Raw genomic sequence first — 12988 nt, forward strand, 5'->3', positions numbered from 1 at the left:
GCCATTGACCAAAGTCAAAGATATTTTAATGGGAATTGTTTAAAGTGGTTGACATTATCGACACGCATGCTGCATGTCGTACAGCGGAGATGAGTGGCATGTGGGCACACATAAATAAAGTAGGGGGTGCGCCTTCTCTGATGCGACATTGACGTGGGTGTATGATATCGTTGCACCTTTTAATAGAATTTCTGCCACAAATTTTGATCCAACATGTCTATGAATGGGCTTTGTTTGGACTTTTTTAGGGGTGTAGTACTTCTATATGAACGTTGAATTGGGTGCGTTGCTTTGGGTTTGACCCATCATGTAAAATGGAATTCCGGTAGGTGATTTTTTTATTATTTTGTCACGTGTTTTGCTCCAACATGATGTGTTTAAATGGGCTTGGTTTTGATTTATTTTTTTGTGGGGGTGCGCCATCTCTGACGAGACAATGAAGGGGGTGCGTGACAATCAATCAGGCTTTATTTCTGTTATTTTGTCACATTTTGATCAACATATCTTTAAATGGGCTTTGTTTTTACTCCTATTTTGAGGGGGTGTGCCACCATAAAATGATCTTCAGGCATGTGTGTGGCTTCAAAATTTTGGGTTGGAACTATTGCATAAATTCAACGATCTAGCCAACCGCCCATAACGTGGTGGCTTGTTTGTTTTAAAAAAAAAATAAAAAATTTACTTAGAGGTGTCCCAGTCAAGGTGCCTCTTGGGCGAGCAACTACCCTAACAAGCCCTGGGCTCAGGAGCTCACCGTCTTCATCCGTCTGCACCTCCAACTCGGCACTTTCCTTGACGCCCTCAGGGTTGCGCAGCACCAGCTTGACACTGAGGTTGGTGTAGGGCGTCAGGTTGTGGATGGTGTGCTGCGGGTCGCGGCCCTGCGCCTCGTAGCACACCTCCTCGCGGGTCTGGTCCTTTCCGCCCACCCGCGAGCGGTACTGCGCCGTCAGGTTGTAGCTGTGGCAGCGCGTCACGTTGTAGCCCAGCGGCTCCCAGCGCACCGTCACCTGCTTGGACTGTACATCCAGCACCTCCAGACGCCGTGGCCCGTGCATGGGCTCTGCGGGGACAGGAGGGAGGAGAGAGTGTGAGGTGACATGCAGACAATCAATTAGGCCTCATGAAACGCCAGGTGGTACGCATTACTCTCAGCGAAACGAGGGAAATGGATGCAATGTATGTGGCGGCACAGCCTCCGCCGCTCTTCTTCTCTCTCTTATCAACATTTGACACCCGGTCAAATTTCATTTGTTTGAAGTTGATGGGCTCCCTGTTTCAAAGGCACAACATGAGAGCGAAGGAGCAAAGGCATATCCCATCGCTGCGCTGCACACATGCCGACGCACCGCCAGCACCACGCTGGTGCTAACCCTCCACGGGGAGCGTGTCATGTCTTCACAGGGCGCCATTTTTTCAAATGGCATGTGGCTATTAATGACACCCCGTATGGATGGAGTCAGTCACTAGCAATGGTGATTATTATACATTATTACACGATAGTTGAATAATAATAATATCACGATACCACGACAGTGTGTTTTTAATTCATATTTTGGATGAAATACTAAATTTTCTTACTAATATTGTGTATTTTTTAGGGGATGCTGAGACTGTTGAGATACAAATTCACTTGCAAAATGGATTGCTCTGGACTGTTGACCACTTTTAGTGGTAGAAGATAAAGGGTTAGAAAATAGATCCAACTTTTCAACTGCCACACAAAAAACATTTAAAGGTAATACCGGTACTGTTCTGAAAAAAAAAAAAAAAAAAAACTTCTAAAATGACAATTCAGCTTTCGGTCTGTTGAATTTTGAGAAGGGATCTTTTCCACTGCCATTTTACCCTGAGTTAACAATATTACCGTCTGTGTCAATATTTGATACAGTCCTCCACTTAAATCTATTAACAAAAAAAATAAATAAATTGCTTTTTAGGACAAATATTGTATATCATTAAAATGTGATTGAGATTAATTACAATTTTTTTTTTTTTTTTTTTTTTTTTAATTGAGTCCCACCCCTAGTACATTTCAATTTGTCCATTTTTGTCATATTTCATTTTTATTCCATGTTTGTACTGTACCTTTGGCTTCTATTTTTTTTAATTTATTATTCAGCTATTGTGGCAATTATTTTTGTAATGTTCATGTTGTATTGTACACCCTTGATATTTGGGTAATTTTCATGTAATATTTGTTCATCTAATGTCAAACATTTTGTCTGTTTTGTATTATTTTCTAATATTTTGTCTAATATATATTTGTTTAACAAATATTTTCATATTTTCATGTTCTGTTTGTTGTGGTATTGCTTTTTATATTTATGTAATCTATATTTTATAATATTTTGGTATTTTTGTCATATCGATATTTCTACATTTTCTGTATTACAGATAAAATATTTTGTGTTTTGATGTAATACATTTTTAAATGTAACATTATTTTGTATTCATTTCTATTATTTCTTGTCTTAATATCTATATATATTTGTTTCTATTTTTCCTTAATGTTTTTTCCCTAATCAATATTTTCTAATGTTTTAGTGTTAATATTTTAGTAATTTTAAGTGTGTGTGTGATTTATTTTGCAATTTTAAAAAAATGATTTTAACCTAATTTTGGCATAAAATTGTGCATTTCTCTGTATCCTAAACCTCCAATAATAATAATTTGGGATACGTTTTTCATCAAAAAGTAACAATGTACATTTTTAATGTTTGTATAGATACTGTACTCATATATATTTTGTCCCACCCCTACAAGACACCACGTCTGTTGGACACCACCTTCCTTCCTTTTCCCATCTATTAGTGCTATTAATTCCATCTGATAAGGAGTTGGTCCACCGTGGTGGCACATGACCCCACCCCCAAGTCATCCTATCACGTCTAACCATTCTGCTTTTTCCATTGCGTTTTCCGAGGCTTTTTTCCCTATTCCTAATCCTTATTTTGTTGCCGTCCCACCTCTCTGACAAGAAGGTTGAAGGCGGGCGGCAGCAAGGTAATGGGATCAATTTCCATTCCAGGTTAAATTTGCAGACCATTTCTCTGGAACTTAACACTTTAGCAGCTATTAGGGAGGAGACAGGGTGCTCCATTTTGGCTCCCATTCCTCCCCGGGGATACTCGGCCCTGGCGGCGGATCGGGCAGGCGGCCATGCTTAACATTCATTGGGTGCACCGAGGTGGTTGATTGTGTGGCGGAATCTACACCGAAACACTTTGGGCTGCCGGAGGGGGCGAGGGGTGAAAACATTGCAACATCTGGAAAGAAAAGTTAAAAGACACGGGGAGGAAAAAAAGAGGGTTACATTCGGGGAAACGAGGTTGTAACATTAGCTCGGGAGGCGCTAACGCCGGGAGAAAACGGGGGCTCCACGCGGCTGAGCGACAGATGGAGCAGTTGCGAACCGGTGGATGCTTTCCCTCCCGAAAGAGAAGATGAAACGTCATCGCAAACCGCCACCCTCCGGGCGCGGTAGCGACACTATGGCAGTTCACACAGAGCTAGAGCGCTACAAACGTGCCAGTCCGCAAAGTGGAAAACATCTGTCTGGAGGGAGAAATGTGTGAACCAGGGATTTTATGCATCAGCCTAAAAAAATGGTTTTAAACAGACGCAAAAGGCAATGCAGGTAAAAAGCCCGCCTATTTGCAAGCCTAAACTTAACTTCTCAAGATTAGCCAGACAAAGGTTAGGATTGCTATTGGCAGTGGTGGAAGTTAGAGTTGTTTTGATGCGGCATACTTTTTTACTTTTACTTGACTATTTACGTTAAGAAAAATGATACTTTTTCGCCGTTCCATTGAGCTGCACCTATTTATTAATTTATTGCTTTCTTGACTGCATTTGGCCAATCAAACAGCGCCAGGGAGTCACATGACCGAACAGTTTTTGCGGGCTCGCCAAAGTGATTGATTGCCGTGAAGAATGACGGACGAAATGTAGGATACACCGGCATGCAACTCAGTTTTAAGAGGCAGAACACCCCTGGCTTCACATTAAGCCCATGTTTACATTTCAATGTACGAAACAGAACAGCTTCATAATGAGCTGTCGTCTTTATCTGCCCAAACGCGGAAATTTTAGCCTACAAAAGTTCGTTTAACGTGAGAAAGCATGTAGCAGTAAGTTGTTGATTTTTCTTGTCGTTTCTCTCTTTTTACTGTATTCCCCTCCCAATATTTCTTTATTTATCCTAATATTTCTGTAGTTTTTTTTGTCTCACCTATTTTTCAATATTTGTGTATTTTCCCTCTATAATTGTCCATTAACTTTCTTAACATTTTTATATTTGTTTGTGTACGCTTAAAAATATTTTGCAGATATTTGTGTTTCATATTACATTTTTTTTATATTTTGTAATTGTTATAATTATTAATATTTTATATTTGCTGAATGTTTTTTGCATTTTCTTTCCAATAGTTATCCATTTTAAGTAATATTTGAAGCATTATTCTTTTTACAAGCAACATGATATGATATCTAGTGACGGAGTACAAGTTGTACAAAACACGGCTAATAACACTCTTGACATCCAAAAGCTAACATTTAGCTGTTGTGATATTTTCTACGTCTGCAGTTTGCTGACACACGGGCCCATTTATCAGAGGCGTTCCACCTAGATGCAAGTGTGACAGCCCGCACAAATCACAACGAAGGGGCTTGTCTGCTTGAGATTCACACTTTCCCGCTTTTGTCCTCATTTTCCCCCCCAAAGCTTTTAATTTGATTTGTATGGCCGGCCACCCTGCATTTCTGCCATTTACCGCGTCCCTTTTGGCCCAGTGCAGCTTCCAGATAGTTCCGCAAATAAAAGGGCTTAAAACTTCAATTTTCTGGTCATCTCACCGCGATGAGACGCTTGTGAAGTCCATCTTTTTCTTTGTCGAGTTTATCTTTTGCCCCTTTTCCACTGCACGGTACCTAGCTTCAGCAGGTACTATTTCTAGTAGGTAGGCCAACTGTAATCAAGCATTTTCTACAACTGGCAATAAGTCTTTCGCATCTCTGTGGAGATATTTTGGTCCACTCTTTCTTCCAGAATTGTTTTAATTCAGCAACAATGGAGGATTTTCAAGCATGCACGGCCTTTTTAAGGTCATGCCACAGTATTTCAATTGGATTGAAATCCGAACTTTGACTAGGCCGCTCCAACACCTTCATTTTGTTTTATCAAGCCATTCAGCTGTTGACTTGCTAGTGTGTTTTGGATGTGTTTGCTGGATTGATGGCCGAACATTCTCCTTTGGGATTTTCTGGTAAAGAGCGAAATTCATGGTTCCATCCATCACAGCAAGTCATCCAGGTCCAGGAGTAGCCGAGCAACTGCAGACCTTCACACTATCCCCCACCTGTTGGTATGATGTTCATTTTCTGAAAGCAGTGGTCAGCAGTGGTTTTCGCCTTGGAACTCTAGCATGAATGCCATTTTTGCCCAGTCTCTTCCTCATTAACAACTCATGAACATTGACCTTAACGGAGGCAAGCGAGGCCTTCATTTATTTAGATGTTGTCCTGGGTTCCTTTGTGACCTTCTGGAGGAGTCGTCACTGTGCTCTTGGGGTAATGTTGTAGGCCGGCCACTCTTGGGAAGGGTCACCATTGTTCCATGTTTGGTTTTTTTTTTTTCATTTGAGGATAATGGTTCTCTCCGTGGATCGCTGGCCTCTGGATCCCCCGAGTTGGCCAAAGTTGCTTGATGGAGGCAAGTCTGGACTTCGTTGCTAAAGCTACTACGACCTGAATCCGAAGAAAATGGATGGATGGATGGATAAACGAGCTCCTGTTTGCACAAAAGAAAAAATGTGTTCCCTTAGGTACGTACCCAACCATGATTTTCGCCATACCATCACACCCCTAATACATATTAACGTGCTTCATGTACAATTGCATGAGCACATACTCTACCACAATGCCAGGGAAGTCACACAAGCTCTAGAGGCTTTACAGGGTAAAAGTAGTGACAATACCAAGTGTAATACATCCCGGCATTGCCCTAACTCCTGAGGAAAAAGTATCAAAAGAACATCTTCATGTCTGGAAATGAGCTCTGGCAGACAAACGATATCACCTGCATCGCTGATAAAATTGAATCATTTGAATTTGACATTTACAATTTCCACCCCCCTCATCATCATCATTATGGTGTGACATTTGAATCATGTTGTCACAAATTAACGGCACATTAGCGCCACTTGTCAAACATTTCTTTGCCCATAAGAAATAAAGGGGCTCCATGGTTATGTATTAGAATAGTGATTCTCAACCAGTGTTCCGGGGCACATTAGTGTGCCGTGAGCGCTGTTCAGATGTGCCGTGGGAAATTATAAAATTTTACGTAATTGCTCCAAAAATTATTTACAAGAAATAATGTATCTTTGTTCATCTATTTATGCCAGTGAGGCATAGTGACAGACAGAACAAATAAATGCTCTTCTATTCGATGGCAGGAAGTACATAAAGTAATTAACGTATCCACTTTTTTTGACATTTTTGTTTGTTGGTGTGCCGTGAGATTTTTCTTAGTAAAGTATCTGCCTTGCCTTCATAAAGGTTGGAAATCACTGTATAAGAACTATGTCTATTCAGTAAAAAACAAGATATGTTGTGATACATTTTTCCTCCTCCGTTTGTGTGCTGAACCGCTATACACGCAACATCTGGTTCTGCCTAGCTGTTGTACGGAAGAGCAATTAGCTTATCAGATCATCCTAGGGCGCCACAAGCACAGAGTCTTTATCGGATCTGCATCGATTAAGCACGAAGACGCCGCCGACTCCCAAACATCGATGATGCTTGTGTGATTCTGTGATTAGACATCAGCGGGGACGCAAGGCGACGGCTATGAGGCTTGCCGCTATCTTGGCACCTAAGTAACCAATGTGTGGTTGCGCATACTGTAAAACAATACGATACACTAGAATGCTGTTATTTTGTTCCTGCAACAGAAATTGTGCTTTTGATATTTTGTCCCACCGCAAATGAAAACTGATCAATCTTAGTGGGATTGCATCGATTAATCGAATAACTTTTTTTTTTTTTTTTTTATATATGTACACTGTATCAGAAAAGAAAATCTAGTAACGATATTTTGTCCCATCACAACTCAACATGTATCTATATTCAATGATTGTGAATGGAGACCATGAGGGGAAAAAAAAAAAAAAAAAAATCATACATTAGGATATCATTATTTTGTCCCACCCCACATTCCTAAAATGATCACAATATTGATATGTTGTCGGAACCCTGGATAAACACAAGCATCTTCTTCTTTTCCTTTCAGCTTGTCCCTTTAGGGGTCGCCACAGCACGTCATCCTTTTCCATGAAAGCCTGCATCCTCCTCTCGAACACCAACTGCCCTCATGTCTTCCCTCACGACATCCATCAACCTTCTCTTTGGTCTTCCTCTAGCTCTCTTGCCTGGCAGCTCCATCCTCATCATCCTTCTACCAATATACTCACTAGTTCTCCTCTGGACGTGTCTAAACCATCCAAGTCTGCTCTCTCTAACTTTGTCTCCAAAACATCAAACCTTGGTTGTCCCTCTGATGAGCTCATTTCTAATTCTATCCAACCTGGTCACTCTGCGATCGAACCTCAACATCTTCATTTCCGCCAGCTCTGCTTCTTGTTTTCTCTTCAGTGGCACTGTCTCTAATCGTACATGTCCTGTATTATTCTAACATACTTCTCTGCCACTCCAGACTTCCGCATGCAATACCACAGTTCCTCTCTGGGTACTCTGTCATAGGCTTTCTCTAGATCTACAAAGACACAATGTAGCTCCTTCTGACCTTTTCTGTACTTTTTGATCAACATCCCTCAAGGCAAATAATGTATCTGTGGTACTCTTTCTAGGCACAAAACCATACTGTTGCTCGCAAATACTCACTTCTGTACAGAGTCTGAGCCTCCACTACTCTTTCCCATAACTTCATTGTGTGGCTCATCAACTTTACTCTGTAGTTCCCACAGCTCTGCACATCACGCTTGTTCTTAAAAATGGGCACCAGCAAACTGTTCCTCCATTCCTCAGGCATCTTCTCACATGCTAGAATTCTATTGAACAAGCTGGTCAAAAACTCCACAGCCACCACTCCTAGATGCTTCCATACCTCCACAGGAATGTCATCAGGACCAACTGCCTTTCCATTTTTCATCCTCTTTAATTCCTAACTTCTTCCTTACTAATCATTGCCACTTCCTGGTCCACCACACTTGCCTCTTCTACTCTCCCTTCCCTCTCATTTTCCTTATTCATCAACTCCTCGAAGTATTCTTTCCATCTATCTAGCACACTACTGGGACCAGTCAACATATTTCCATCTCTATCCTTAATCACCCTAACCTGCTGCACATCCTGCCCATCTCTCTCCCTCTGTCTGGCCAACCTGTATAGATCATTTTCTCCTTCTTTAGTGTCCAACATTTATCAATAGTATACACAGTGATACAATCACAATACATGGCTCATATCATATACATCTTAGATACAATATATAGTATACTATATAACTATATATATTATAGTTCGACCCGCCCCTTGGTAAAACTGAACAATATTTGACATTTGTGTCACAATACTGATATGACACGTAACCAGGAGGAGGAGGCATGTGTGTTTGGATTGCTGATGTAAAAAACAAAAACAGAAAATTTGGAAAAATTGCATCTAGTTGGCATGCTGCCCTACCAGTGACAGAACAACATGTCAATGGCCAACATTTAATCACTGACTCCTTTTTTCACCCCCTCAAGTGAAAAGATCGCAGAGTTGTTTACCGCCTTCTATTACACCTTGGCGGCGGCAGCGGCTATTGAGGTAATGACACGGCTTGAACACTCAGGAAATCATTTTCATATCCCGTACAAGCGAGACATGATGATAGCTGGCGATAGACAATCAGAGCGCCCGTTTTCGAGTGCTAAAGAAGAGGCTGGGGAGTTTAAAAAGGGGACGAAATGGAAGGGAGTCAGGAATGCTTACTTGGAGGACGATGACAAAATATCAATATCACTATGTATCGTATGGTTTTCTTTCTATTTTGACTGTCACGATAGAAAATCATGACACGTGTCAAAAATCATTTTAACTAGGGGAGGGGCAAAATAACGATATTGTGGCTTATCGTATCATTTGTTATGATACAGTATCAATATACAACTGTCAAATATTGATCAGCTTGAAGTTGAAGTGGGATAAACTCACAATCGCATTAAAGTTTCTATACAGTATTGATTAACATGTTTGGCTGAAACTATTAATAGATCAACTTGAACAATTTGATTACAAAAAAGGTTGAAGCCAAATTTCTCCTTCGAAGCTTTGCAGGAATAATTTTTTCACACGGACTAATGTTACTGCTGTGAAATGCACCACTGTGTAGAAGTAATTTGGCGCAATGGTGGAAAGCCAGGATGAAAATATTTGTATAAGACAGAAAATGCTGAAAGGTTGGTATTATTTCACACCAAACAGGGAAGATAAAGGGCAACGTGTACCACAACAGCACATCTACGATCGTTATCACAAAGTAAGGTTTTTATGTTCGGTGATTTAATATATTATAGTTATTGAACAGAGGTTAAGAAAACAGGTAACTAAATAGACTGGCTAACAGGTCAATCGCTTAACAGCCAGTCAACTCAACATATTTTCATTCACTGACGGCGACGTCACCCACCTTTTAAAGCCATACACATGCAAAGTGACAGATAAAACAGTAGAACGTAAGGATGGCGACCCCAAGTGGACAAAAAAATAACTGCACCTCACAAGAACGTTAATGTGTTAATAATGTAAAATCAATTTGTTTCTGATTAATGGATTAATCGATGGGATAATAGGTAGAATACGCAGTTGAATACTCAAGTCTAAAAATATTCGCTTGACCTATAAACAAGCATTAAAAATGTATACATTTTTACAAGGGGTGGATCAAAATATCGATATTGTGACATCTCATTTTCTGTTATGATAGAATAGAGATAAACATTACATAATCTGTTTGAACTCAGCATGGGACAAAAGAATATCGCCACAATTCTATTAGTTTGTCTTGTGATACAGTATTAATACACAAACAAATTAACTAGGGGTGGGACAACATTGATATCGTAATTTTCTGTTATGATACAGCACTCAAAAACAAGCCAAATCATCTTTGAATTGGGTTTGAGTGCGCCCCTCTCAAAGGCAAAAAGTGGAAGCCTTCAGCTTGACAGGCGTGCATGTCTTATAACAGATGGCATTTGGTAAGGCAGTGCACGTGTTCCTTGCTGCTCCTACATCAGCCTCTACATCCATTACCAAGTCAAAGACAAATGCTCAGGAGTTGGAGGGGGGATTGCACCCCCCACCCACACACCTATATACAATATCCATATACACACAGGCTGGGCGGGACACCTTGGGGGCGTGGATAATCACCAGGATTTATTGAATGGTGCTGGCCGCTCCTCACTCTATCAAGTCCTTCTTTATAGGCCCGCTGATAAATGACACTGCCACCCTGACTGAGGTTGGAGGCGGCGGTGGGGGGATCGAATTGAAAGTACAAAATGAGGCGCTGGTCCGGCCTGAGCTGTCTATTCACTCCCCACCCCCACCCCGCGAAGTAGTGAAGGTGGAGATGGATGGCTGATTGTCGACAGCGAAAACAACAGAAAGGAACCTCAATACAATTATTTCTTTGTTGCAACTATACACATCACACATCAGTGACTTGGAACTTCAGAACAGACAAAAGCATTATTAATCTAGTTTGTCGTACCTCTAGTTAACGGCGTTTCATATTTGACACTTGTGTATTGATACTGGATCAAAACAGAAAAATAAGTGATCAATTTTGATGTTTTGCCCCCCCCCCCCCCCCCCCCCCACTAGTGAAAAAACAAAGAGACATTTGACGCTTGTATATCTGTGTGTACTATAATGTAAAACAATGAGATACATTATTATATCAATACTTTTTTTCCCCCCACACAGGGGGTCTCATCGCTGTTTACGGCTTTATTTTTTAATTTGCCCCCGCTAAAATCTTTTGAGGTACCACTCTACTGTAGCACTTTAGTCTCTATAGTTTAGTGGTTCCCAACCTTGATGGTGCCAAGGTACATATTTTACGTGCTCACGGCACATCACCACACAAAATGTCACAAAAATAATATACAATACCGACATAGGTGCCTTGTGATAAGAGTTTATTTTGTTCCGTGACGATGCTCCTAACTCAAAATAATAGTATCTCAAATAATTTTTACCCATTGAAATGAACGGAAATGCCATTAATCCGTTCCAGCTATGTGATTGTTATAAATGCACAACATGTAATTACTTTTGTTTTGTTTGACAGTAAATTTCAACTGGGAGTGGCATTAAACTCCTTGAAGCCTCTGTTTAAGGGCTGCAACTAACGATTATTTTTATTAATCTGTCAATTTTTTCAAATAATCAATGAATCCGATACAACATATTTCCATCACCTTTGTTCGAAAACAGGACAATATTTCAAATTGACAGTGCAGAAAACAAATTCATTACGATTCAGTTTGCTGGTTTCGTCGATAACGTCAGAAAATAGGCAAAAATGTTGATCATATTTATCCCCAAAGTAAAAGTGCGCAAATGTCTTCTTAACATAAAGATAATCAATATGCTTTCATGGAGGATTCCTGAAATCTGATCTTATTTACTGTTGAGATGCTGAAATTCCAAGGATTTGGACAATTTTAACTTGAACAAGCGTTCTAAATGATTAATCGATTATCAATCAGTTGATTAATTTGATAATCGATTACTTGTCAATTACAAAACTGCTGCAAAAAAACAAACAAAAAAAATAAAATTCATCCAAATGGTTCGTTTCTCAAAAAGCTAGTAAGTCGAGTCACTTTGATCTGTAAACTGTATTGATACTTGCGACACATATTGATCAGTTTTAACCAAGTGTGTGACAAAATGTCAATATTGTCATATTTGGTTTTCTGTCACGGTATAGTATTTATAGTACACCAAATTTGATCATTTTTAACTCGGGGTGGTAGAACATTGATTTCATAATGTATGAAATCTGGGCCTGTTTAGTTGAACACAAAGTTGACATACAGAACTTGCAGAACAACCAACATATGGACACACAAGTTAATTGTACCTTAAGTTCTACCATCAAGTAGAAGAGCACTTAATTGTTCTGAATATCACTATACAGCACCGGCATAGATAGATGAACACAGATATATTATTTGTAGGAAATAAATAATACTTTTTAGACCAATTAAGTGAAATTGGATAACCTTCCACAGCAGACCTGATAACCTTTGATGTTGCACTGGGGATAAAGTACACGCCTCGCCTCATAATTTTTAAAAGGATGCAACATCATTTTGATGTCCAAACAAATGCCGAGCAAAATGAGATTTTGTTGCCTTCTCGTAGGCGCCGAAGGTCACTAGATTATTCATGTTTAGTCGCGACAGGTCGGGATGAATGGCCCCAAACCTGCGCCGCCGCCCTCCGGGGGTCCCTCGACCAGGCCGCCATTCACACTGCGAAAAATGGATGACGCTGGCAGCGAGGAAGCGGCTCTTGCTCTCGTCCGGCTTCTCTCTCTGACAGGCCGGGCGTCAGCCTCGGATCCTAATTGAGCGGTTAGGCCTGGCAGGGCTGGATGCGATACATCACGGCAGCTCCAGACCGGACGGGACACTTCCTCGCTCTCCCGCTTGCTCGTTTGGGAGGCGATAATGAAAATATTTGGGTCCACCTCTGTTGCTTTGCAAATTGAGCAATGTTTGCCACGACAAAAAAAAAAAAAAAAAAAAAAAAAAAAAAGGACGCTTTTACGCTCAGGCGAGGATGTTTAACATTCACTCAGAGGGAAAGGCAGCAGCGGCCTTGAGAGGTTTCACATCAAAAGCGGGGGCGCATGCCATTGTTGTCAGCCGCTATTTGCTTGAAACAGAAGAATGTGTTC

At 40.6% G+C, this 12988-nt stretch overlaps 1 protein-coding gene across 11 annotated transcripts in view; it reads right to left on the reverse strand.

Annotated features, from left to right (window-relative positions):
• The window catches only part of LOC133411384 (receptor-type tyrosine-protein phosphatase mu-like), a 187102-nt gene that overhangs the window by 91601 nt on the left and 82513 nt on the right, over positions 1–12988 (reverse strand). For all 11 annotated transcript variants that reach the window (XM_061693715.1, XM_061693712.1, XM_061693714.1 and 8 more), the window contains exon 8: positions 755–1063. In XM_061693715.1, coding sequence (XP_061549699.1) covers positions 755–1063 — 309 coding nt within the window. The remainder of the gene's footprint in view (positions 1–754; positions 1064–12988) is intronic.

The sequence above is a fragment of the Phycodurus eques genome, chromosome 13 (assembly GCF_024500275.1).
Source record: "Phycodurus eques isolate BA_2022a chromosome 13, UOR_Pequ_1.1, whole genome shotgun sequence".
Taxonomy (NCBI): domain Eukaryota; kingdom Metazoa; phylum Chordata; class Actinopteri; order Syngnathiformes; family Syngnathidae; genus Phycodurus; species Phycodurus eques.